General features: G+C 43.8%; 1 protein-coding gene across 15 annotated transcripts in view; it reads right to left on the bottom strand.

The window, feature by feature from the left end:
- PBRM1 (polybromo 1) overlaps positions 1 to 26,663 on the bottom strand; it is a 159,689-nt gene extending 133,026 nt beyond the window's left edge. For all 15 annotated transcript variants that reach the window (XM_073592431.1, XM_073592437.1, XM_073592434.1 and 12 more), the window contains exons 1-4: positions 26,531 to 26,663; positions 3,836 to 3,991; positions 2,401 to 2,498; positions 395 to 542 (exon numbers count right to left, since the gene is read on the bottom strand). In XM_073592431.1, the coding sequence (XP_073448532.1) occupies positions 395 to 542; positions 2,401 to 2,498; positions 3,836 to 3,976 (387 nt within the window). In that variant the 5' untranslated portion in view covers positions 3,977 to 3,991; positions 26,531 to 26,663. The remainder of the gene's footprint in view (positions 1 to 394; positions 543 to 2,400; positions 2,499 to 3,835; positions 3,992 to 26,530) is intronic.
- Between the last annotated feature and the right edge of the window lie 275 nt (positions 26,664 to 26,938).

The raw sequence follows: 26,938 nt of genomic DNA, 5'->3' as shown, positions 1-26,938 counted from the left end.
TCCTCTTAGGAATAATCTGTGATGAATAAAGAGTTATAAAACGTAGTAAAATGCTGGCAACATGCAACAGAGAGTATAGGCCTTCTGACATGATCTGCACTGATAGAAAGAATCGGCCATTCTGAACTCTGATCCTCCCCTTCAGCACACAAACACAGACCTTCAGATACACAGTATGTCCAGCATTAACTAAAGGTTGGTGTAGAGAATATGCAGGAAATATTTTGGTCCTGTTCATTATCTATTCCAGCAACACTGATAGCATAGTTTTACTTAAAGTGCAGCTTTTGATCAAGTGTTAAAGTTCTAACAAGAGCAAGATTGCAAAGCCATTTGTGGCTTCATAAAATCCAGGCAATCTTTGCCTATACAGCAAAAAGAAATTAAAGTTCACCTTGTAGTATGATTTGGCATTCTGAAACAGCAGATGAAAATCTGCAGTCAACAGGTTGACATCCTCATATTCCTCCATCTTTAGTTTCTGCTGGATTTTCATCAAGTCAATTGGCTGTGAAACAATTTCGTAGTAATCTGGCTGGTTTCTAAAAGTCAGATAAACAAACAGATAACAAATTATAGATACAACTACAGCAAACAGGACACTGTACAGTCAGCAAATATTCCCAATGAAACCTTCAGTTAACAATGGGAGCGTGCTTCCTGTTTAGGAGTGCTACACAGCGATTATGCATTACCATTTCATCCTTACAGTGCAAGTCTGTCTATCTGCAAATACTAATATGGACTGAAATATATTGTTTACTGAATGTCTTATAAAAGCTATATACAGTAAAACCTTGGATTGCAAGCATAATTCGTTCCAGAAACATGCTTGTAATCCAAAGCACTTGTATATCAAAGCGAATTTCCCCATAAGAAATAATGGAAACTCAAATGATTCGTTCCACAACCATTTATTCATAGGTCCTTCAGTTTATAGTCCATATAAAATGATCATAGCAACGCGATAGGTTGTGTAACCATAAAATGTCCATCCACAAATGGCAGCCTCCACAAGGGGATTAGAAACAAAATCCATCAGGAGCTACAGAGTATGAAAGAGAAGAGAGACGCCGCTAAGTGTAGCAATATGGTTACATTTAATGGAGGTACAACATTTAGCAACTCACATGGTTGATGATTAAAAGAGGCACATCGAAGTATGCAGGCATCTGGGGTAAAGCGGTCCACCGCCGACTTTCACCGCTATCAACCTGCAATCGTGACTGGAAAGACTACCGTGAAGTAGATCGATCAAAAAGCGAGGCTTGAACCGCTCGTGGAGTGCAGATTGGAAGGGATGACGTCAAATGACGTCAGTGAGGAGGATGGTTTAAGTAGACAGCTTTACACCCGATGCCTGTATACTTAGATGTGCCTCTTTTAATCAAGTCAAAAAATGTATTAAAATATTTTGCTGGTCTTGAAAAACGCTCTCAAACCAAGGTTTTACTGTACACTACAAATTTACAAATCTGTACATAATATAAATATATATTTTCTGAAAACAGAGACCCTGTAGAATAAAATAGAGGCAGTTGCAATTTTTTATGTTACATGGTAACTGCGCTACTGGTTATCAAATTTGTATTTTCAGTAAACAAAATCCTTCAAATTATCTTTAGTGCACACATACACAATACAATACCACAATTTTAATAAAAATATAAAATATGAGGCTGCATGGAGTAAACAGATACCAAATGTCAAGATTAACAGAAGTTTGCGATTTCTAAAAAAAATTACCCTATATACTTACCTTTATGCTGCAGCATCGCTGTGATGCTACAGCTGTCCCATGTCAGCTCTAATGCTGGCTATACGCATATAGAAATTTAGAAAAAAAAATATCTAAATTCAAAAATTTTTGTTTTAAGAACATTGGTTTGATTTTCTAATTGTTACTGGGGTCAAATCGATGTTTGTTTTCAACCACAGTGACGAGAAAATATATGTGTATGGGTTTTTGTTCAGGAATTATATTCATTCTTAAATCAACTGTTGAAAGCAATTGAAATTTTCAAACGGCGTTCATACATTCTTTGAATATACAAAGAATTTTCGTACAAATTATTTTGTCTGAAAATCTGCTAGTGTACGGCCAGCACAAGACTGAGAACTGAGCAATCACACGTTTAATCAAATAAAGAAAAAGATTTGTTTAAAATTTTCATTTTTTTAAAACTTTATTTACTTGATTCATTTTATTATAGGGGGCTGATAAGACCCTCATGGGAGATCAGTTTCATCACAGGTGTGTCTTAGACCCCTAATGCCACCTCAGCACTCTGTTGTTGAAGCCAAGAGGCCGGATTTTGACAGGTCTGAATCCTAAAATAGTTACATTGGGGGCAGTGCAAAAAAAAACATGAATCAAATTGCAAAAATAAATGATTTTACCTGCGTTTCGGGGCCCTAATAAAGAGTTCACATAGAATCCGCCCTTGATCATCTTTGTAGTCTCTAATTGTGTTATAGAGCTCATGGCAAACTGCAATCTACAAAAAAAAAATGCAACAGTTAATAACATAAGACAACTACTACATAGCATTAAAGCCCCTAAGCTTCATTAAGTAAAAAAAAATAAGGCAACATAAAAGATGCCTCCTGCCCATTAACACGATCAAGTGTTACTTTTGCTTTCTAACATTAAAGTAAAAAACAGCTGCTCTAAAATGACTGTCATGGTGAAAACACACTATGGTGTGTAAAAATTGCAAAGATATTCGTCTACCAGGGGTTTTCAAACAATGTCCCTCCAGTTGTTCAGGAACTACAATTCCCATCATGCCTAGTCATGTCTGTGCATGCCCGAGTTTTACAATGCCTCATGGGACATGTAGTTCCGCAACAGCTGGAGGGCCATAGTTTAGAGATACCTGCAAATTGCTGGTACATACGTTCTGTGTGATCGAGACAAAAAAATGTTTTCAAGGCTATTTCATCTACAGGTTAAATTTGATAAATTCATTAAAAAAAAAAATAGACATGGTAAATGGAAGTTTATTTCCAATGACCAGCAGCTCCATCTAGCGGCCATAATGCTGTATTTTTCCGAACCACAATTTTTTTTTTTTAACGGAACAACATTTTATCTTTAGAGAAACTAGCCTGGGAACATTCAATGTAGTTCCCCTCACATAGAAGTAATGTACCAGCTGTTTTTGAGAAAAATAACGTAATGCAACATTTTCTTCCTTTATTAATACACCCCTATTCGTGTTTAAAGTGATTGTAAAGTCTCTTTTTTTTTTTAAATAACAAAATCCTGTTATACTTGCTGTCCTGTGCAGTGGTTTTGCACAGGGCAGCCTGGATCCTCCTCTTCTCAGGTCCCTCCTTGCTGCACCTAGCCCCTCCCTCCTGTCGAGTGCCCCCACAGCAAGCAGCTTGCTATGGGGCCACCCGAGCCGAGCTGCAGCACTGTGTGACCATTCAGACACGGGGCTGCTGTTCGGCCCCGCCCCCTCTCTCTCCTGATTTGCTAACTTTGATTGACAGCCACGGGAGCCAATGGTGCTGCTGCTGTGTCTCAGCCAATCAAGGGGGAGGGTCCTGGACAGCCGAGACACTTGTTCACATCGCTGGACAGAGATGGGGCTCAGGTAAGTGATAGGGGGTGCTGGGGAGGCTGCTACACACAGAAGGCTTTTTATCCTAATGCATAGAATGCATTAAGGAAAAAAAAAAACCTTCTGCCTTTACAACTCTTAAGCTTTCAGCGTTAAGTGCTTATATATAACAATTTTGATAAGTCTGCCAATTGTCAATACAATAAAACACGAACATTAAAAAGAAATGTACAAAGTGCCTTTAGGTTATCTCTCAAACTTACTGGATCCACAGTTGCCACATTAGCAAGTCTCCTCCTTTTCCTGCCAGAGTTTGGGGTACTTGTGGCATGCGGTGAATCGTCAAAGTCTCCACCACTGACACTGCTGGATGGGGACGTAGCTCTGCGTCTCTTTGAGCTCATAAGCTCTACATTGTCCTACAATAAAAGTGAAAGAAATTAGGATTTTTCTGGCTTACCTGTAAAATCCTTTTCTTGGAGTACATGACAGGACACAGAGGATCTGATATTCAAGACTACCTGAGTTATACCGCCACCCAGGTGAAATAGCCAAAAATTGGAATATAAGGCAGGAATCTCCAGGCATATCCCCTCCCGGCTCAGCTAAACCTCAATTCTGTAGCAAGCAATGAGCACAGACAGAGGAGAAATCTGTGTGTCCCTGAAAATTCTAAATTTCCTAAATCATACATCACAGGACACAGAAGACTTGATATTTAGGACTATTTCAGATGTCCCCAAGCACTGAACATGAGGAGTGGGCAGAACAGCAACAAGGCCAAAATAGCAAATAAATAAATAAGAACGAGGGGAACCCCACCATAAAGCCACCTACAAGACATTCTGCCCATTAGCTGGTGTCATCTGCAGAGGCGTGAACATTTACCTGGTAGAACTTAGTATATGTGTGAAGAGAAAACCAGAACAGAAGAGAATTACCATGCTAGTAGACTCCAATTGACAAGTATTGTGTATTAAATTAGACATAAAAGTGCTGCGTTAATTGAAAATACAGTAGAATACATATACATAAAGTGCACAAGATAAAAAAGATAGTGATAGATTCAAGTCCCAGAAACTCAATATTCAAATAAAATGTCCACAAGGGGCCACCAGCAGTGTACTCCTACATAAAATGAGTCCTCATTAGGTGATCATTCAAAATGTTGATCCATAAAAAGTGACAGACACCAGCGTGACGATAGCCACCACCACAGATAGTATGGGTAAGCTTTCCAGAAAATGTGGACCCAAATACCATATGGCAATGAGTCACTAGAGCAGGGGTGAATGGATATCACATAGAAAAATGCACAGAAGACCTGGTTCCTTATGTGCTCTGTGACCAACCACCGCCAGACGCTATTGGAAGTGGAGTCTATCTATACCAAAGTCGTGGGGATACGTGAGATCCATCAATGGAAAACACACTAAACAAAAGGACCTGGTTCCCTATGTGAGGTCTATTCACCCCTGCTATAGTGACTCACTGCCATACGGTATTTGGGTCCACATTTTCTGGTAAGCGTACCTATACTATCTGTGGTGGTGGATACTGTCACGCTGCTGTTTGTCACTTTTTATCAACATTTTGAATGATCACCTATGAGGACTAATTTTATGTATGGGTACACCTCTAGTGCCCCTTGTGGACATTATATTTGAATATTGAGTTTCTGGGACTTGAGTCTATCACTACCTGTATTTTGTGCACTATATGTATTCTACTGTATTTATAATTTACCACAACACTTTATGTCCAAAGGAAGAACCTTGCCCTTCATAGCATAGGACTGAAAAATGAGCTGATGAAATAGTGAATGGACAAGCAGTCTGAACCTTACGGGAAGCCCGTGGAAGAACAAACAGGGAATCAGACTGTTAAAACTAAGCTGTAGACTGCAGATAAACTGAAACTGCTTGCACAGCATACAAAGATTGAAGAACCTTTCCTTAGGATGCCTAGGGTTAAGGTAGAAGGTCAGCCAAAACCTAACTAACCCTAAACCTACTTTCAGCCACATTCTAAAAACGAATCTATCTAACCCGGTAAAGCAAAATTCGTTATACATACCTTTTCTGAAGCAGATCCGGTCCAGTCTCCAGCTGCGGATGCTGTGTGCAGGAGATGCCTGGGATGTGACGTCACCCATAGAGTTACTATGGGGCTTTCGTAGTCGGCTGCCTCTCCTGCACATGCCTACACACAGAAGCTACAACTGAGCTCAGCGTTGGACCGGACCAAAACAACTGCAGAAAAGGTATGTATAGCGATTTTTGCTTTACAAAGTTAGATAGATTCTTTTTAGAATATGGCTGCGAGTAGATTTACAGTTAGTTAGTTCTTGGCTGAACTTCTACTTTAAAGTGGTTATACTGTGTACTTGTCTTTATCTAAAGCACTGAGTGTGATTTCTCACTGCTGCCAACTTTCTCTAATATCAGTAGTCCCTTCTGGCAGGTTTTCCAAAACCACAAGATAAAAAGGTGAGCTCAAAGCCTGTGATTTACAGCCACAGCATTGTTCCTGTGTACTGTGAGAAGAGGGGTGTGTCCCTTGCCTCCCATCAGGGCTTAGAGCTCTGCACTGTGAGAATCCCTGCTACTAAAGCTGAGAAAAAAAAAATCTTTGATCTGTGTTTTTAGAACAATCTATAGAAGAAATGGCTGCAGACAAAAAATGTACAACTTATGTAGGAGAATTTGTTTAATCTCTGTATATCACTTGATGTTAGTAACTTCACTGGGTATATGTGAGGGTTTTCAACCACGTAAAGTGGACCTTCAGTCATTTTTTCAACTTTCCATCTATTAAATCTTCTGCCCTTGTTGTTTTACCTTTGTTCCTTGTCTGGTAAAAAGCCTAGGCTCATGACATCACGCACAGCTCTCTCTCTCACTCTCGTGGGAGTTTGCCAGAAAGGGGGGGGGGGGAGTCATAAGAGGGCCAAAGAGAGCTGCAGGGCTGCAGAACTGGGAGGTGTGCCTCTGTGTAAATCCAGGTAGTGAACAGGCAGCAGCTTCAGCTGCCCACAGTCAAAATGATTGCGGCCAGACTCAGTGGAGGGAGATTTCTGCAGCATATTTGGCAAGTGCAGAATCACAGTATAGGTAAAATAATAAGCAAAGTGGTTGGAGGGAAGCTTCAGAATGGCAAGTATGTTTTTATTACAAATTATGTGAGCAGACTGCAGTTTCTCTTTAAGAAAAAAAGATGGCAACACAATGTCCCGATTTACTGGAATAAGGAAACCACTTTAGGTAGGAAAAAGGACCAAGGTCTTGGCACCACCTCTACAAACACCTCCGGGTGAAGGGCTCATTCTCCTGGATTCAGCTGCTGTCAGCTGAGAAAGTCCATCTGCCAATTTTCCATACCAGGAACATGCACAGCAGAGATGGCAGGAATGAGACGTCCTGCCCAAGAAAAGATCAGGTCCACTTCCTGCTGAGCAGTGTAAATCAATGTTTCTCAACTCCAGTCCTTAAGTACCCCCAACAGGTCATGTTTTCAGGATTTCCCTCAGATGAAATGGCTGTGAAAATTATTAGGCCGGGTTCACACTGTAACCCGCTGCGGATCGCACAGGAGCGCTGTGCATCGCTGTTCCCCATTCAGGGACAAATCAGGGCCAATTCTATACCTGAATTCAGCCCTGAAACGGAGCCAAAGACGCACAGCATTTCTGTGTAGTGCCCTCCGCAGCCGCAACGGAGATATGTGAACCGGCTCCATAGGGAGCCAGTCACATTCTCCTGCTAAGTGAATTGGATGCGGAGAAACCCAAACCCGCATCTAATTCGCATAGGTGTGAACCGGCCTTAAGGCAGTGAAACTGATCAAATCGCCTGTGCAAAATAATAAATAATTTTAGTCAACTAAATGAATACTATTTTAGTCGACTAAAATACGACTAAAACTAAAACAATTGAGATGACTAAAATATGACTAAAACTATAATGCCATTTTAGTCAAAAGTAGGGCTGCAACTAACGATTATTTTCATAATCGATTAGTTGGCTGATTATTGTTTCGATTAATTGATTAATTGGCTAATAACCTTAAAAAGAAGTGTGGTGTATAATTTAGTTAATATGTAAAGTTTAAAAAAAAGGCAATTTATTCCTAAATATCTTTATATGCGGGGTAAATATAAATAACCAACTATATGGTTAGGGAGTAAAATCTTTAATCCTCTCTGAGAATAAGAGACAGAAGAGATATACTCTATATACTATTAGAGGTTGAATCTGGTAAATATCAGACTCAGATCAAATTTTTTTATTCAAAAGAAAAAAAAATAAAAAAAAATTCTAGACTGTTTTGCAGATTTTCAAACAGAACTGTAACATTACATGCTTTTCTGCAGCTTCTCCATTGAAGTATATTGAACCAAAAAAGCACCGTTTTGCATTGAAAAAGGTCCTTGACCCTTTCCATATACACAGCAGCTGAAAAAAGCATAGATGTGAACGTTAAATGAACTGTAGTGCATTTATGCAAAAAGCACCAAAAAACACATGGGTGGGAACCAGGCCTAAGACATTTAGTAACATAATGGAGTTAAAAAAAAATTAAAAATGAGCCCTTCGTTTTTTTACTGTGCAACAGTGAAAGTAATATTTACAGTAGAGATTATTTGCTCTTTTTGTACTATATAGGGCTAATTTTAGCTTTTTTAACCCCATTATGTTACTGGCCGATTAATCGATTATGAAAATAGTAATCGATTAATTTCATAATCGATTAGTTGTTTTGGCCCTAGTCAAAAGACTATAACTAAAACTAAATTGCAATTACTGAAAAGTACTGGAGATTTTAGTGGACTAAAATGTACTGGAGATTTAGTCGACTAAAACTAAAACAATTGCAGAAGACTAAAATGGGACTAAAACGTCATTTTAGTCCTAAGACTAAAATTAACACTGGCTGGGGGTAATGGAGGACTGGAGTTGAGATCAACATTGATGTAGATTTTTGTCCCTGCTTTTTGGTTGATCCATGCCACAGCACTGTCCGACTACACCCCGACAGGAAGACCTCAAAGGCAGAGAGTCCAGTGTAGAAGAGCCAGCTGAATGGCCTGAAGTTCCAAGATGTGGATCAGCAGCTTCCACTCCTCTGACGACTGTGCTCTTTGAACAGAGAGGTTCTCCAAAACACTTTCCCAGCCTGATAGGCTAGCATGTGTCATGAAGAACTTTTTTATTCACTGGAAGGACAAATTTCCCTTTATCCGGCGTCTGGGTGGATATCCACCATTCCAAAGCCAACCTGGTCTTGGGAGTCAAATGTTTTGGCAGATCCAAGAATTTCCAAGGTTTGTCCAACACCACCAGGATATGAAGCTGCAGAACTCTTCAGTCAAACTGGGCATAGGGGAATCATATCTAAGGTGGCTATCAACTTTCATGCATGTTCAGATAGAGGGATCTTCCAATGAACAGATGGGCATTTCTGCTGTGAAAGCAGTATTTTCTCCTGTGCGGTGTCTAATACCAAACCTAATTACTCCAGAGGTTGTGTTAGAACCAAGGCTGACCTCTGAAGATTTAGCACCCAGCCGACCCTTTCAAAGACTTGTACCATTTTGCTTGACCTTTGACATCAGCTTCAGCCAGTGTCAAACTGTAAACTAGAGCCAACATTTTGGTGAACACTTTGGGTGATCAATTGGCGATCATTGCCATTTAAAAAAGAAAATGAAGGGAAATCCAGATTTCTAGAGGTGATAGGAAATGAGGTTAAATGGTTTGTAGTGCGTTTTTGTCGAAATGCATAGACGTGTACCAGAGAATGCATTAAAGGTAAATAACCTGCAACCTTTACAACCAGGCAAAGAAATGATGTATCCTTCATCATTCTGCACTACCAGACTGTCATTCACAGCAATTCTCTCTGTAACCAAACTGTGGCTCGGTAAATCATTCGTCCACCCAAAAATAATATTTCAGTTAAAAGTGTAGTATGCAGAGTTCTCCTCTGGCTTTTACACCTGGCTCTGTTCCTTCCCACCTCAATATTTAACTCATCATTCTACAACAGGATTAGGAAGATACATAATACACTGCCCCTAAAAGATTAAAATGAACAGAAAAAATAATACAGATAGCAAATGGTCAAGGGCATATTTATAAAGCAATGAATGTGACTTTCAACGATTTACTGGTAGTAAATTAAGCACTGCCATTCAAAAGAAAGAAATGTACATATGAAACCCGCAGGAGTGATGTTCCAGATAAAAATTAACAATATTACATTCATGCTTTACTTCTAGTCATTTAATAAACACAATGCATCAGCACAAACTATTTCAATGCTGCTTTATGAAAAAAAGCCTCATTCATCACCTACAAAATAAACGTCCCCTTCTCCACGGAATTAGTTTAGAAGACCCAAATAGGATTGGAGCGGGACACATGATTGTCAGACACGAAGTTATTTTTACAGTCAGCAAAGTGACTATAAGGTTGCACTTCTGCCTACCATCTGTGTTTTGAATCCCACTAGGGTCACAGCCCAGCCAGGGATTGATCTGGCTAGTTCTCTAGTGTACTCTACATTTCTGTGCAATACTGGTTTCAAACAACCACTCTAAATAAATAGATTAAAAAAAAAAAGTACAGGACATCGTGGTGACTTGAAGGTCAACAGGAGGTTCAGTGAGCACTGCAAGAGACCAGTAAGCTGACAACCCAGAAGTGGAAGTTCGTGCAGAAAACTTCAGCTGGGGATTTCTCATGATCAGAACAATATTCAGCAGAAGTAAGAAGTTTTCCAATACAAATATTGCAAAGACAAAGTGCTCCAAGTCAAAAATGAGTGTGCAAATCACAAAATTTCAATTATAACGTGCTCCAATATAATATAAATGTGCAAAAAATACAAATTCAAATATTGTACTGTGCCCAGAAAAAGGCATACAAGTGTCTAAATGGCCAAACGCTAATGTGCCACACAGTTTGTCACTTCTTGTGATCAAAAACATCATGCCAACTCTTCAACACAACGTCCATGCTCTTCCATCTCCCTTCAAAGTGCTCACTCTTTGGAATTATTTGACCTCTTATTGTTAGTAATTAAGCTGGTCAAAATACACTATAGCAGAAAGAATTTATCTAGAATCTTCCTCCAACAGCCACAGGAACCACAAGAGACTGGTGGACCCAGATAAACCCTCAAGAGATACCATCATTGTATACCTCTATTTCCATGGACCCAGAAAAACACAGAATTGTGCCTGTACAGCAAAACCAGCCAGCCAAATATATAACACTTAAAGAGGAAGTAAACCGACTTCCTCTTTATTTCCCTGCAAAGGTAAAGCATAATGGGCTACTATGCATCACATAGTAGCCCATTATGTGTCCCTTACCTGAAACCAAAGCCCGAAATGTCTCAGTTGTCCCCACTAGCAGTGAGCGTCCATCTTTGCCCCTCTTCCTTCCAGGGCCGCGAACTCCGGCTCTGTGACTGGCCGGAGTCGCATGCACGCCGGAGCCGCCAGTCACGGCATGACCCCTATTAGAAACGGCACAATGTGCCCTTTCTAAAGGGTGTATGCGCCGTAGTCATCGGCACTCGGCTTTTTAGTACATATCTCCTAAACCGGGGGAGGTTTAGGAGATATTTCAAGCACCTACAGGTAAGCCTTAATATAGGCTTACCTGTAGGTAAAAGTGGTTGTACAGCCACTTTAAAGTGATTGTAAAGCTTTGTTTTTTTGTGTTTGTGTTATACTTACCTCTTCCGTGCAAGGGTTTTACACAGAGTGGCCCTAATCCTCCTTTTCTGGGGTCCCTCCGCAGCGCTCCTGACTCCTCTTCTCGAGAATCCACATGGAGAGCCGCTTTCCCTGGGGGCCTCTTGCGGGGGCACTCCCAAGTCCTGCTGCTGCGTCCATTGACACAGACAGCAGCCCTGCCCCTGGCTCCCGTGTCACTGGATTTGATCGACAGCAGTGTGACCCAATGACTCCTGCTGCTATCAATCTCTGTAAGTTTTACATGTATATCTACTGTCTTCAGCGTTCTACACTTTAGAAAGTGCACATCGTGTTACAAATTTTGTTTCCTCATTCAGCAGTGGGTGTGGAGTCTGGGGATATACTGTGTGTGAGATGATTGGATGAAAGGCACACCCCCCCTACATAGGTAGAAGAACTAAGAAACTTGCAGAGCTGTGCTGTGAATAGACAAGCTCTATTCTCTAAGCTCCATCCTGACATAAAATTTCCAGCTGCTGTTATCTCTGTATCGGAGAACTTGTCAGAAGTCATCATGCTGATAACAGAGGAACAAAGCAGCAGAAAAACAAGGGACTTAGAGCTTTGGAGAGAGACAAGTAAACACCACAGATACATGTGCATTAGGTCAGATTTCATGAAGGGGGTTTAAAACCACTGCACTGCTGGTCTGCTCTCTTCCTGGAGCCAGCATGCAATCCAAACGGCGGATGTGACATCAGACCAGAAGCCTGATCTTACACATTTCGTCATACACCAGACATCTTCAAGAAGCACATTCCTGGGAGGAATCTCCACTATTTATTGTACTCTGCTTAAGATTAAGTGGGTGGGTTTATTTGTGCAAATTATTAAAACCATAATAAAACAATGCAATCCTCATTATAAAAGCATTCTTTCACAATACTTTGTGTAAATAAATTTAAAAAATGATTCTATTTGCAATAATTGCCTTCATTTGTGATACATGACTCTTACCTCTAGCGGACAGAATAATTTTTGTCATGTAGCACTCTATCTTTGAAATATTTATTGTATTGGAGATTTTTAGGATATTTTACTCATAGATAGCACAAGAACACTAAGCCTGGGTTCACACCACAACGGGCTGTGGATCGCACAGGAGCGCTGTGCGTCCCTGTTCACCGTTTCAGGGACGAATCAGGGCCGATTCTATGCCTGAATTCGGCCCTGAAACGCAGCCAAAGACGCACAGCGTTTTTATGCAGTGCGCACCGCAGCCGCCCCGGAGATATGTGAACTGGCTCCATAGGGAGCCAGTCACATTCTCCTGCTATGCGAATTAGAGGTGCGTAAACGCACCTCTAATTCGCATAGGTGTGAACCCGGGCTAAAGGTTTGCGCGATGTTCCTAATCCTTCAGCCACCTGGGATATCCCCATCACATATTCTAGGAGGTTCCAGAGGCAGGGTCACACAGCGCGTGAAGGGTAGACCTTGTGAAGCATCATCAGGGGTCAGCTGTTAGAACCTGGAAGTGACAGGTGGCTCAACAGGACTGATGGGGAAATTGCATATTACATATTTCCTTATTTAAATTTGTCTAGTGGTCTCACAAATATCTAATAATGAATTTCAAGCCCTGGTGAAGGGGCCATACAAGCCATAAAGTCAGGTCCATAAATTTTGGGACATCTGGGTGACAGTCAGGAGGGGTAGAGGGGGAAAAGCCAGGGAGGCCGATCCAGGACTGGAGCATCCCAATAAGTACGCTACTTTGAGTGTCATTGGTGAAACCAGTCAGGGACCAGCACTGCTGGAGATGAGGGACTCTCCTAGCTGCCGGGGGAAGAACTCCTCCAGTGAGAGTGGGGGGGCAGCAAAGGGAAAGGAAAGACAGATTCTGGTGGTAGGGGACTCAATTCTTAGAAGGACAGAGAGGGCAATCTGTAACCAAGACCTGAAGCGCCGAACAGTATGTTGTCTACCGGGCGCTCGGGTTCGGCACATCACGGATCTTGTGGACAGATTACTGGGAGGGGCTGGGGAAGACCCGGCTGTCATGGTGCACGTTGGCACCAATGACAAAGTCAGAGGCAGATGGAGTGTCCTAAAGAACGATTTTAGGGACTTAGGAGCTAAATTGAGGAAAAGGACCTCCAAGGTAGTATTCTCAGGAATACTACCGGTACATCGAGCCACACCAGAAAGGAAGAGGGAGATTAGGGAAGTAAACAAGTGGCTGAAGAGCTGGTGTAGTAAGGAGGGGTTTGGGTTCCTGGAGGACTGGGCCGACTTCTCAGTTGGTAACCGGTACTATAGAAGGGACGGACTGCACCTAAATGAGGAGGGTGCAGATCTGCTGGGAAGGAAGATGGCCAAAAAGTTAGAGGGGTTTTTAAACTAGGCGATGGGGGGGAGGGTCCAGAGGCAGAGATAGCCAGCGCGGAAGATATTCCAGAGGCTAGTATTGGGGGCATTAGTGGTAGGTTAACCAAAGCACAAAAACACAAGGTGAGTATAGTAGCAAGTCCTAGTTGCAATCTCGAAACACCCAATACGAGGACAATATGCGACCGGTCTAAACTATGTGGCATGTTCACCAATGCCAGGAGCATGGCGGACAAGATGGGTGAACTAGAGATACTGTTGTACGAGGAGGATTTGGATTTTGTGGGAATTTCAGAGACCTGGTTCAACAGCTCTCATGATTGGCTGGCAAACATTCAAGGGTATACCCTATACCGCAAGGATAGAGAGGGTAAAAAAGGGGGAGGGGTATGCCTATATATCAAGAATAATGTACAAGTGAATGTGAGAGATGACATCACTGAGGGAGCTAGAGAGGAGGTGGAATCCTTATGGGTAGAGCTCCAAAGGGATAAAGCTAAGGGGAAAATAATACTGGGAGTATGCTATAGGCCCCCAAACCTGAGGGAGGAAGTGGAGACGGATCTCCTATCACAAATTGGATTAGCAGCAAGAATGGGAAGTGTTATCATAATGGGGGATTTTAATTATCCAGACATAGACTGGGCGGAGGGAACCGCACATTCATTTAAGGCTCGCCAGTTCCTTAATGTCTTGCAGGACAATTTTATGGGTCAGATGGTAGACGCACCAACTAGAAATAAAACATTACTGGATCTACTGATTACCAACAATACAGACCTGATCACGGATGTGGAAATGCGGGGCAATTTAGGTAACAGTGATCACAGGTCAATTAGTTTCAGTATAAATCACACAAATAGGAAACATAAAGGGAATACAAAGACACTGAATTTCAAAAGAGCCAACTTCCCTAAACTACAAACCTTGCTAAAAGGCATAAACTGGGATAAAATATTAGAAACAAAGAATACGGAGGAGAGATGGGTTTGCTTTAAGAGCATATTAAATAAGGGCATTAGCCAATGTATCCCATTGGGTAATAAATTTAAAAGAGCGAACAAAAGTCCTGGATGGCTTAACTCCAATGTAAAAATGCATATAAAAGCAAAGGAGAAGGCCTTCAAAAAATACAAGGTTGAGGGATCATCCTCAGCATTCAGACTTTATAAAGAATGCAATAAGAAATGTAAGCGTGCAATTAGGACAGCTAAGAAAGAACATGAAAGACACATAGCGGAGGAGAGCAAAAAAAATCCCAAGAAATTCTTTAAGTATGTAAACAGTAAAAAAGGGAGGACAGACCATATTGGCCCCATAAAGAATGAGGAAGGACATCTGGTTACAAAGGATGGGGAGATGGCGAAGGTATTGAATTTATTCTTCTCCTCAGTCTTCACGAGTGAATCGGGGGGCTTCAGTAACCAAAACTGCAGTGTTTATCCTCATGACACAACACAGGAAGCACCTACATGGTTAACAGAGGACGGAATTAAAATTAGACTTGAGAAACTTAACATTAATAAATCACCGGGACCAGATGGCTTGCATCCGAGGGTACTTAGGGAACTCAGTCAAGTGATTGCCAGACCGTTGTTCCTAATTTTTACAGATAGTCTACTGACTGGAATGGTACCAGCTGATTGGAGAAAAGCCAATGTAGCACCTATATTTAAAAAGGGCCCAAAATACATCCCTGGGAATTACAGACCAGTTAGCCTAACATCGATAGTATGTAAACTCTTGGAGGGGATGATAAGGGACTATATACAGGATTTTAGTAATACGTACGATATCATTAGCAGTAATCAGCATGGATTCATGAAGAATCGTTCTTGCCAAACCAATCTATTAACCTTCTATGAGGAGGTGAGTTGCCATCTAGATAAAGGAAGGCCTGTAGACGTGGTGTATCTGGATTTTGCAAAAGCATTTGACACAGTTCCCCATAAACGTTTACTGTACAAAATAAGGTCTGTTGGCATGGACCATAGGGTGAGTACATGGATTGAAAACTGGCTACAAGGGCGAGTTCAGAGGGTGGTGATAAATGGGGAGTACTCAGAATGGTCAGGGGTGGGTAGTGGGGTGCCCCAGGGTTCTGTGCTGGGACCAATCCTATTTAATTTGTTCATAAACGATCTGGAGGATGGGATAAACAGTTCAATCTCTGTATTTGCAGACGATACTAAGCTAAGCAGGGCAATAACTTCTCTGCAGGACGTGGAAACCTTGCAAAAAGACCTGAACAAATTAATGGGGTGGGCGACTACATGGCAAATGAGGTTCAATGTAGAAAAATGTAAAATAATGCATTTGGGTGGCAAAAATATGAATGCATTCTATACGCTGGGGGGAGAACCTCTGGGGGAATCTAGGATGGAAAAGGACCTGGGGGTCCTAGTGGATGATAGGCTCAGCAATGGCAGGCAATGCCAAGCTGCTGCTAACAAAGCAAACAGAATATTGGCATGCATTAAAAGGGGGATCAACTCCAGAGATAAAACGATAATTCTCCCGCTCTACAAGACTCTGGTCCGGCCGCACCTAGAGTATGCGGTCCAGTTCTGGGCACCAGTCCTCAGGAAGGATGTACTGGAAATGGAGCGAGTTCAAAGAAGGGCAACAAAGCTAATAAAGGGTCTGGAGGATCTTAGTTATGAGGAAAGGTTGCGAGCACTGAACTTATTCTCTCTGGAGAGGAGACGCTTGAGAGGGGATATGATTTCAATTTACAAATACCGGACTGGTGACCCCTCAATAGGGATAAAACTTTTTCGCAGAAGAGAGTTTACCAAGACTCGTGGCCACTCATTAAAATTAGAAGAAAAGAGGTTTAATCTTAAACTACGTAGAGGGTTCTTTACTGTAAGAGCGGCAAGGATGTGGAATTCCCTTCCACAGGCGGTGGTCTCAGCGGGGAGCATTGATAGCTTCAAGAAACTATTAGATAAGCACCTGAATGACCACAACATACAGGGATATACAATGCAATACTGACACATAATCACACACATAGGTTGGACTTGATGGACTTGTGTCTTTTTTCAACCTCACCTACTATGTAACTATGTAACTATGTAAAACAATTCTAATCTTTTTGGCTCTATACACCACCACAATGAATTTGAAATGAAACAAACAAGATGTGCTTTAACTGCAGACTTTCAGCTTTAATTTGAGGGTATTTACATCCAAATCAGGTGAACAGTGTAGGAATTACAACAGTTTGTATATGTGCCTCCCACTTAAGGGACCAAAAGTAATGGGACAATTGGCTGCTCAGCTGTTCCATGACCAGGTGTGTTATTTCCTCAGTATCCCATTTACAAGGAGAAGATAAAAGGTCCAGAGTTAATTTCAAGTATGCTATTTGCATTTGGAATCTGTTGCTGTCAACTCTCAATATGAGATCCAAAGAGCTGTCACTATCAGTGAAGCAAGCCATCATTAGGCTGAAAAAACAAAACAAACCCATCAGAGAGATGGCAAAAACATAAGGTGTGGCCAAATCAACTGTTTGGAACATCCTTAAAAAGAAAGAATGCACTGGTGAGCTCAGCAACACCCAAAGACCTGGAAGACCACGGAAAACAACTGTGGTGGATGACGAAGAATTCTTTCCCTGGAGAAAAAAACACCCTTCACAACAGTTGGCCAGATCAAGAACACTCTCCAGGTGGTAGGTGTATGTGTGTCAAAGTCAACAATCAAGAGAAGACTTCACCAGAGTGAATACAGAGGGTTCACCACAAGATGTAAACCATTGGTGAGCCTCAAAAACAGGAAGGCCAGATTAGAGTTTGCCAAACAACATCTAAAAAAGCCTTCACAGTTCTGGAACATCATCCTATGGACAGATGAGACCAAGATCAACTTTTACCAGAGTGATGGGAAGAGAAGTGTATGGAGAAGGAAAGGAACTGCTCATGATCCAAAGCATACCATCTCATCAGTGAAGCATGGTGGTAGTGTCATGGTGTGGGCATGTATGGCTGCCAAAAGAACTGGTTCTCTTGTATTTATTGATGATGTGACTGCTGACAAAAGAAGCAGGATGAATTCTGAAGTGTTTCGGGCAATATTATCTGCTCATATTCAGCAAAATGCTTCAGAACGCATTGGACGGCGCTTCACAGTGCAGATGGACAATGACCCGAAACATACTGCGAAAGCAACCAAAGAGTTTTTTAAGGGAAAGAAGTGGAATGTTATGCAATGGCCAAATCAATCACCTGACCTGAATCTGATTGAGCATGCATTTCACTTGCTGAAGACAAAACTGAAGGGAAAATGCCCCAAGAACAAGTAGGAACTGAAGACAGTTGGAGTAGAGGCCTGGCAGAGCATCACCTTGGATAAAACCCAAGGTCTGGTGATGTCTATGTGTTCCAGACTTCAGGCTGTAATTGACTGCAAAGGATTTGCAATCAAGTATTAAAAAGTGAAAGTTTGATGGATGATTGTTAATCTGTCCCATTACTTTTGGTCCCTTAAAAAGTGGGAGGCACATATACAAACTGTTGTAATTCCTACACCGTTCACCTGATTTGGATGTAAATACCCTCAAATTAAAGCTGAAAGTCTGCGGTTAAAGCATGTCTTGTTTGTTTAATTTCAAATCCATTGTGGTGGTGTATAGAGCCAAAAAGATTAGAATTGTGTTGATGTCCCAATATTTATGGACCTGACTGTATAAGGACATATGTATGGCTTTACCTTAATTTACTTAAATCGATTGTAAACAATCACCTTGTAAAACAATCTATTCAGTTTAAAGTAGAAATTAAAAGGCAAAACATTTTTGCATAGATATAAAAAAATAAAACCCATAAATAAACCGTTATCTCTTTTTTATAAGTGATCACGTTCCCTCTGTTCTCAGCTGCATAATAGTTGGGGGCGTACCCACGTACATTAGATTGAGACGGGAGAAAGACCTACAAGTGGCAGAGTGGCACGTGAAGGACCTGTCGAGGGGGCGTTTCCACCTCCACAGGTCCGTCAGGCCATAAGCCTCTGCCCATCCGGAGAGGTCCGATGAGGAGCCCCCCCACGGAGGTGAAACGGTCAAGCTCAGGGTTAAGTGGCATGTTAAAATCCCCCATGAGGATCACGTTGTCAGTACTGTATTTGGCAAGGAAAGAAGTAAGCTTGTGAAGCAACTTAATAGAGGCAGGGGGAGGTATATAGAGTCCCACTAGCACAACTTCTAAGGATTCCATCATAGCATGAAGCACCAAAGAATCACCCATCTGGGTCAAGCACCAGATCCAGTAGTCTAAAGGGTAGGGATTTACGTATCAGGATACTCACACCCCTGGCAAAGTTAGAATAGCTCGAGTGATACTGGTGGCCCACCCAGGGTTTTTTAAGGCTAAGAGTCTTCCTCCCCACTAGGTGAGTCTCCTGGAACACACAGATAAGGCTTATAGGTCTTTAGGAACTGGAATACCAGGGACCCCTTTATAGGAGAGCTAAGGCCTCTGGTGTTCCAGGAAATCACAGTAAGGGACGCCATCAGAGCATTAGGATCAGCATCATAGAAGGAGCATTGGGGATCTGTGCCACCCAGATCGACCGCAGCCACACGGCAGAAAGCCAGTCGCCCAGTAGGGTTAAGCATAGAATAGGTATGACTAGTTGTGTCACATACATACGGTCATAGAAAACAAAAAAAAACAGTAAAGAAAAAAAACAGAACACCCCCCCCCTCCCCCCCTCACACACACACACACCAGCCCCCCCTAAAATGGAGGCAGCCCATCCCAGGCACAGCAAGCTGCCGTGCAATGGAGGCAACGTGTGCAAGAGGCATACAGTGCATTAGTCCGTTAACCCATAACAGCTAGGGTCATCCGGGGGATAAATGGAGTGCAGGTCTCCAAGCAAGCTGGGGGTATAAAACTTGTTACATTCCACAGGAACATCCTGGGCAGCTAGTAAACATCTGAGATCACAAAAAAAAAAAAAAAACAGAAAAATGTAGCTCAACTTCCACGAGGATACGGATACTAGGACTTAGGCCAGACATGCCCAGGTCAACAGGACCATCTTAACTGAGTAATTGTGGGTCGGTTACCCCGCCAGGCCTAATAGGAGCAGCAAGGGGGTGATAGGGATTAGTTCCCACTTCAGGCTGCAGTCTGGTGAGCTGCAGGGTGTCCCAGAGAGACAGGATCAATTAGTACATTTAAGGCCTTAGGTATTCCAGGAGAGTGGGAGGTGGCAGCCGCCGTCACCCCAAGCGAACAGTGTCCAGCCAAGAGGACGCCTCCTCGGGTGACGTGAAGAAGCGCACCCATTCTCCATCTTGAACCCGGAGTCTTGCAGGGAAAAGCATACTGTACTTAAGGCTTTTTGCACGGAGGCGGGTTCGGACATGGTCAAATGATTTCCGCAGTCGCTGGGTTTCAATGGAATAGTCAGGTAATATAAGAAGTTTGGTATTTTCAAACTTCAGCTCCGGAAATTCAAAAGTTGAAATATGAGGGTACGTGGGGGTGCCCCCAGAAGGCCTCTGACAGGGGGATACGATGGGCCCGCTCCACCACAAACTGAGGTGAAAAGGAGGCTCTGGTGAGAAGGGTGTGCAGTAAGCTTTCCGTGAAGGAAATTGGAAATACCTTCCGCTCCCTCAGGCAGTCCCAGAACCCGCAAGTTGTCCCGACGGTTCCGGTTCTCAGTGTCCTCCGCTCTAGCCTCCAGGTGCTTGACCTTGGTTTTCAGCGTGCAGATGTCCACCGAGTGTTCCCTTCGCACATCCTCAGTCTAGGAGACCCGCTGCTCCACCTCTGCTATGCGGCCTCAGAATGTATCCAGATCTCGGCTGATCAATCCTAGCTCCGTGTAGACATGGTCTATTCTGTCTGTCAATGTGGTACAGCATGCGGTAATAGCCTGCATCAATTCCGCAAATTCTGGAGGAGGACGCAGAGGGCTCTGGTGCTGGGAGAGTCAGCCATTGTGCACTTCTCCTCAGTCTGCTCCGTCTGTGTGGCCAGGGTGTTGCAGATGGCGACTGCTACTTTGCACTTGACTTCCGGTCCCTCATTCGGCGGGTTGTTTTTCCATGTGGAGCCCCGTTTTCTGTAGCCCGGCATGGGGGAATCAGAGGAGGATAGTGGAACGCAGCTCCCCAGGAAGATATTGATCATCCTGCGCTCAAATAGATTAAGATAAAAACACCGGATGGCAGAGCAGCTCTAAAACACGTCTGCTCCCTGCACCATCTTGAACACGTCCCTACTTTTTATTTTTACTCCCGCATTAAGACCCCTTTCACACTGAAGGCATTTTTTCAGGTGGTAAAGGGCTAAAAAAAGCACCTGTAAAGCGCCTACCCTGCAGCCCAAGTGTGAGAGCCGGAGAGCTGGACGTTAGGAAAAGTCCTGCAAGCAGCATCTTTGGAGCGGTGTATACACTGCTCCTCCACCTTCCCTGCCCATTGAAATGAATGGGCACCGCTGCCGAAGTGCCTGTAAAGCGCTTTGGCAGCTGCGCTTTTCGGGCGCATTTAACTCTTTCTTCGGCCACAAACGGGGGTTAAAAGCACCTCGCTAGCAGCCGAAAAGCGCTGCTAAAACTAGTGGCGTTTTACCACTAACGTGACCAGCTGGCAGTGTGAAAGGGCTCTAAAGGTGGAAAAAGTTCTCAAAGGATTTATCTTCGTCTCATTTTTTTACATTACAGAAACCTGACATTTAAACAGGGGTGTGTAGACTTTTTATATCCATTGTAGATCGTTTCCTGTCAAGGACACAAATGCTGCAGACATAAGTGCTAACCACTAAGCCCCTGTGCCAGCAACATGCACTTTGGTCTTTAGCCCTCAACCTCTGTAAGAGTGTTGTTTTTCTTCCTTTAGACATGGTTTACTAAAACTCCCGCAATAAGTCACATATATATATATATATATATATATATATATATATATATGGCTTGACAGTTTGGTTGAGAGCACAACCAATGGTAGTGTTACATTTCCGGCACATGCCAGAAATTAAACTATTTTATGGATGGGTTTACTTCTGCTTTAATCTACAAAAGATCCCTGCTTGTAATAAAGCAGCAAGACTCAGTTTCTCTTCATGAAATGTATTCCAATACCTTTGGCCTTTAGCATTTGTGATCATATTAAAGCCTAGTTACGAAAATTATTCTGCACATTCTAACATCGGGGTGTGAGAAAGAGTCTAAGGCAGGCCATAGATGATGTGAATCTCCTTTCTTGCAACCGTGGGCTTGAGGAAAGAAAATCACTTGACTCCCCCAGCAACACAGTCAGTGGTGATGGGGGATCCCCCCTGTAAAGCCATTGTGTTCTACCATGCTGGAAGAACACAGCGATTATTACTAGCGGCTATACCTGCTGACAATAAGCACGTTAGAAATCTGACATGCTGATTGTACCTCAAGGGCATCGATGGATCCACTTGGGTACAATCAGCCTGCCCATACATGGATCAAATCTTGGCCGGTCCCTTCTGAACCAGCCAAGATTTAAACCGTTTATGGCCAGCTTAATCCCCACCATTCCTTGCAAACATATTTCATGCAACCTCCGGTTCAGCGGTACATGATGCAATGCCAGATGAACTGAATGATGAAGCTGGCCATTGTGGTTTACTTGGCAGGCATTACAAACACATGCAAAACTCCAGATTTTGAGGTGCATGTGAACATAGCCAAGTTTTATCAAAATTCAAACAGCATATCAGAAGACCTGGACTACCATCATCCATAATTGTAGTGGAATGCCTTACCTTGACCAGAGTGTTGACATTATACATTTCATGATCATCATGAAAGGGACAATTTTTTTTTCCTACACCAGAATTTAAATACAAAGAACGTTGTTATTTAGGGCTATATATCTGGGTCATAAAAAGCATAGTGGACTATGCCCTCTTTACTCACTATGTCCAAATGCAGCAACAGACCCCTTTAACTGTGTTTTCCACAACTCCCTGGGTTCTTAGACATGTCCAGAAGTATACATTTCTCGGCAGCTTATAGTTTCCACACCCAATAAGGCAGAAGTAGCTGGGCAAATGATCTGCTGCCAGGTGAGAGGTGCTTCACTGTCAGAACCAGTGTGGCAGCTGGGCAGAAATCTAACAGCACAGCTTCCCTGGAAGACCCAAACAATGTGCAGAGTCCTTAGCCAATTGGCCCCAGAGTACTCCACTTTCACTAGGGGGTTGCCTTTTTGTTCTTGGATCCCTCCAAGCTACCCTGGATGTCACAGAGATATATGCCCTATATGAGGATAATAGCAAGTTCTGAACTGTTTTACTGATGTACTAACTCTCAGGTAGACTTTCTGCTGTTATATTGTCTTATAGAGACTTTGCTGTGCAGTCACGTTACCCTGACTGAGCCACAGGGACATTGCTATGAGGAGTCCATGTCTGTGCAGCTTTCAGAATCTCCTTTGCATTATTATGCAGTGTGTACACACTCTTTTTTTCATCATTGATTCTACTTTGCACCTGCTTATTAAACCGCAAGTTACAGTTATTCCCTGCCTGATCATTTAGCCAATTACCTATTCTGTTAGGCCACGTTCACAGGAGGCATACTAAAGCGTACGCCTGTGGAGGGCCCTGTTCACCCCGCATGGGGATATACAGATGTTCTGTGCATTTCCGTGCAGGCAGTCCCATTTATGTTAGTTGAGATACAATGGCTGCATGAACACAGATGCTGCTCCCAATCTGACATCCCTGTGAGTGCACAGCCCCAAACACAGACAGTGTGCATTTGAGGCCGTGCATCTACATGGATGTCAGATTGGGAGCAGTGTGTGTCCATGCAGCCGCTGCATCCCAACTGACATCAATGGGCCTGCCTACATGGGGATGCATGGAACACCTGTTTATCCCTATACAGGTAAACACATCCCCCCCGGGCATATGCTTTAGTATGTCCCCTGTGAACAAGGCCTTACAGTTCAAAAAAGCTAACCATATAATGAAGTTGATTACCTGCAGAGATAAATATTTTCTGAGCGTCCTTTCACACGAGTGATCCAAACATCCATGAACAGATCAGCTAACGCATTAATGTTGACTGGACGTCACCCTGTGACATCCGTACTCCTTCAGTTTTTCAGGCAGATCTGAACTGAAGCTCAATGTTAGGTCTATGGGCAGACCGATGTAAACAGTGCGTATGCTTACATCTGATTACCTCCGAGTCTGTTTAGTCCCCCCCCCAAAAACTGAAAAAGCTTTGTGGACCTAACTGCAATGGCTCAGAGGTTGTCAGATGTGAACCTGAATGCAAATCTGATTACATCTGCCTGCCCATAGATTTCAAGAGGTTTTGGGTATTCAAAAAAAAAAAAACAAAAAAACAAAAAAAACAAACAAACATACTTTTATTCATTACCATGCTGTCTGCCGCTAGACCGAGAACCGAGCGATCACATGACCGATGATCGCTCAGTTTCTGGTCAGTTCTCAGCAGAGTGCAGTGACTGTCAGTCACCGCTCTCCGCCCAGCCCCTCTAGCGCTCGCTGGAGAAGGGTTGGGAGCGGCTGGACTAGGCTCTCAGCCTCATGTTAAACGACTGGAGCCAGATATCAATCAGGCATCTAGGTGAAGTCAGTGCACTCCTGTGACCCACAAATGAAGAACTGCCAAAAAAAAAAAAAAAAAAGAAGATTTAGCCATACTTCTCTTTTAATGTGGAACTAATAGGGACCATCCCCTCAATGGTTCCAGTCCCTCACCGGAGACAGCATCCTCCCGTCTTCATTGGCTGGCACAGGATGATGTCACTCCTGTGCAGGGGCAATGCCAGTGCCTGTAAGCTGAGCTGTGCATGCAAAGCTCTGTTTACAACGCCGAGAAGACGGTGAGCAGGTAGGTAGGTTCATTTTATTGTGCTAGTCTCTTCTGCAATAAAAACCTGCCTGCTCGCAGTTTGTTAGAGTACAACATTGCTTCCACTTTACCATTGAGCTTCTTTTCAGATCTGCCTGAAAAACAGAACGGAAACAGACGTCACTTTGTTGAGCTGGGATTCAGCGGTGGATATGCTCACGGATGATCAGTATGGAGGTTGTGAAGGGGACCTTCCGATGGGGGCACCTCTGCTACCCTATAGTATGTTCTGTATAGGATCTCCTTCCGATGGGGGACCTCTGCTACCCAATGTTCTGTATAGGATCTCCTTCCGAAGGGGGCACCTCTGCTACCCAATGTTCTTTATAGGATCTCCTTCCGATGGGGGCACCTCTGCTACCCAATGTTCTGTATAGAATCTTCTTCAGATGGGGGCACCTCTGCTACCCAATGTTCTGTATAGGATACCCTTCCGATGGGGGCACCTCTGCTACCCAATGTTCTGTATAGGATCTCCTTCCGATGGGGGCACTTCTGCTACCCAATGTTCTGTATAGAATCTTCTTCAGATGGGGGCACCTCTGCTACCCAATGTTCTGTATAGAATCTTCTTCAGATGGGGGCACCTCTGCTACCCAATGTTCTGTATAGGATTCCCTTCCGATGGGGGCACCTCTGCTACCCAATGTTCTGCATAGGATTCCCTTCCGATGGGGGCACCTCTGCTACTCAATGTTCTGCTTAGGATTCCCTTCCGATAGGGGCACATCTGCTACCCAATGTTCTGCATAGGATTCCCTTCCGATGGGGGCACCTCTGCTACCCAATGTTCTGCATAGGATTCCCTTCCGATGGGGGCACCTCTGCTACCCAATGTTCTGCATAGGATTCCCTTCCGATGGGGGCACCTCTGCTACCCAATGTTCTGCATAGGATTCCCTTCCGATGGGGGCACCTCTGCTACCCAATGTTCTGCATAGGATTCCCTTCCGATGGGGGCACCTATGCTACCCAATGTTCTGCATAGGATTCCCTTCCGATGGGGGCACCTCTGCTACCCAATGTTCTGCATAGGATTCCCTTCCGATGGGGGCACCTCTGCTACCCAATGTTCTGCATAGGATTCCCTTCCGATGGGGGCACCTCTGCTACCCAATGTTCTGCATAGGATTCCCTTCCGATGGGGGCACCTCTGCTACCCAATGTTCTGCATAGGATTCCCTTCCGATGGGGGCACCTCTGCTACCCAATGTTCTGCATAGGATTCCCTTCCGATGGGGGCACCTCTGCTACCCAATGTTCTGCATAGGATTCCCTTCCGATGGGGGCACCTCTGCTACCCAATGTTCTGCATAGGATTCCCTTCCGATGGGGGCACCTCTGCTACCCAATGTTCTGCATAGGATCTCCTTCCGATGGGGGCACCTCTGCTACCCAATGTTCTGTATAGGATTCCCTTCCGATGGGGGCACCTCTGCTACCCAATGTTCTGCATAGGATCTCCTTCTGATGGGGGCACCTCTGCTACCCAATGTTCTGTATAGGATTCCCTTCCGATGGGGGCACCTCTGCTACCCAATGTTCTCTATAAGATGCCCAGCCATCATCCTGGGGAGGGATCACACACAGATGAGGAGCTGGGAGGTTGGGAAGATGCAAGAAGTACAATCTCAGGGATGCTGAAGAGGTCCAGAGCCAGGATGACCATTGCTGGAATCAGGATGGACCTCAGTCACTGGCTGCACACCTGGGCCAGCATCACCCAGAATGGGCACCAAGGCTGGAGCCCCAGGACTGCCCCCACAGGGGGACAATGGTGGTGTATGGGGGAAGGAGAGGGGGCACCCAGACTATGGAGATCAGGGAGAAGGACACACACATTTCGGGCTCCTAGAAGATGAATGAACGGAGAGCGGAGTCCGGGCCACTTCACCACACAAAGACCCCGCACAGCCGCCGCTGCCCACCACGCTCACACACAGCTCATCCGTCTTCTCTCACTTACCGAGCGTCGTCGCCATGCGGACAGGCGATGCCGCTGCCAAGCCGGGGTCGCCAGGGCTGCCACAAAGCACCAGCCGGTATCTGGATACGGACACGACTTCAATGAGATATTGGCAACGAGCAGGCCGCGAGGAACAACCCGGAGCGACCAGCAGGGGGCAGCAAAAACCGGGGCGGGGCTACAAGCGCGGCCACCAAGTGGGCGGGATCGCAAGTGCAGGCACCTGAGCGGAGTAGAGGGGCGGAGCTGACTGGTGATGGTGGGCGTGACTACGACCATTGTGTGTAAGGGAACGTCAATAGTTTCATGGAAGCGGCCATGTTTGTTTAGGGCGAATGGTGCAGACTGCAGAGCTTTACATTGAGTCTGTTATATAGAAATAGAATAAAGGGGGTTTAGGGAGCGAGT

The sequence above is a fragment of the Aquarana catesbeiana genome, linkage group LG07 (assembly GCF_042186555.1).
Source record: "Aquarana catesbeiana isolate 2022-GZ linkage group LG07, ASM4218655v1, whole genome shotgun sequence".
Taxonomy (NCBI): domain Eukaryota; kingdom Metazoa; phylum Chordata; class Amphibia; order Anura; family Ranidae; genus Aquarana; species Aquarana catesbeiana.
The sequence above is the reverse complement of the archived record's forward strand: the minus strand, read 5'-3'. Positions and strand labels throughout refer to the sequence as shown.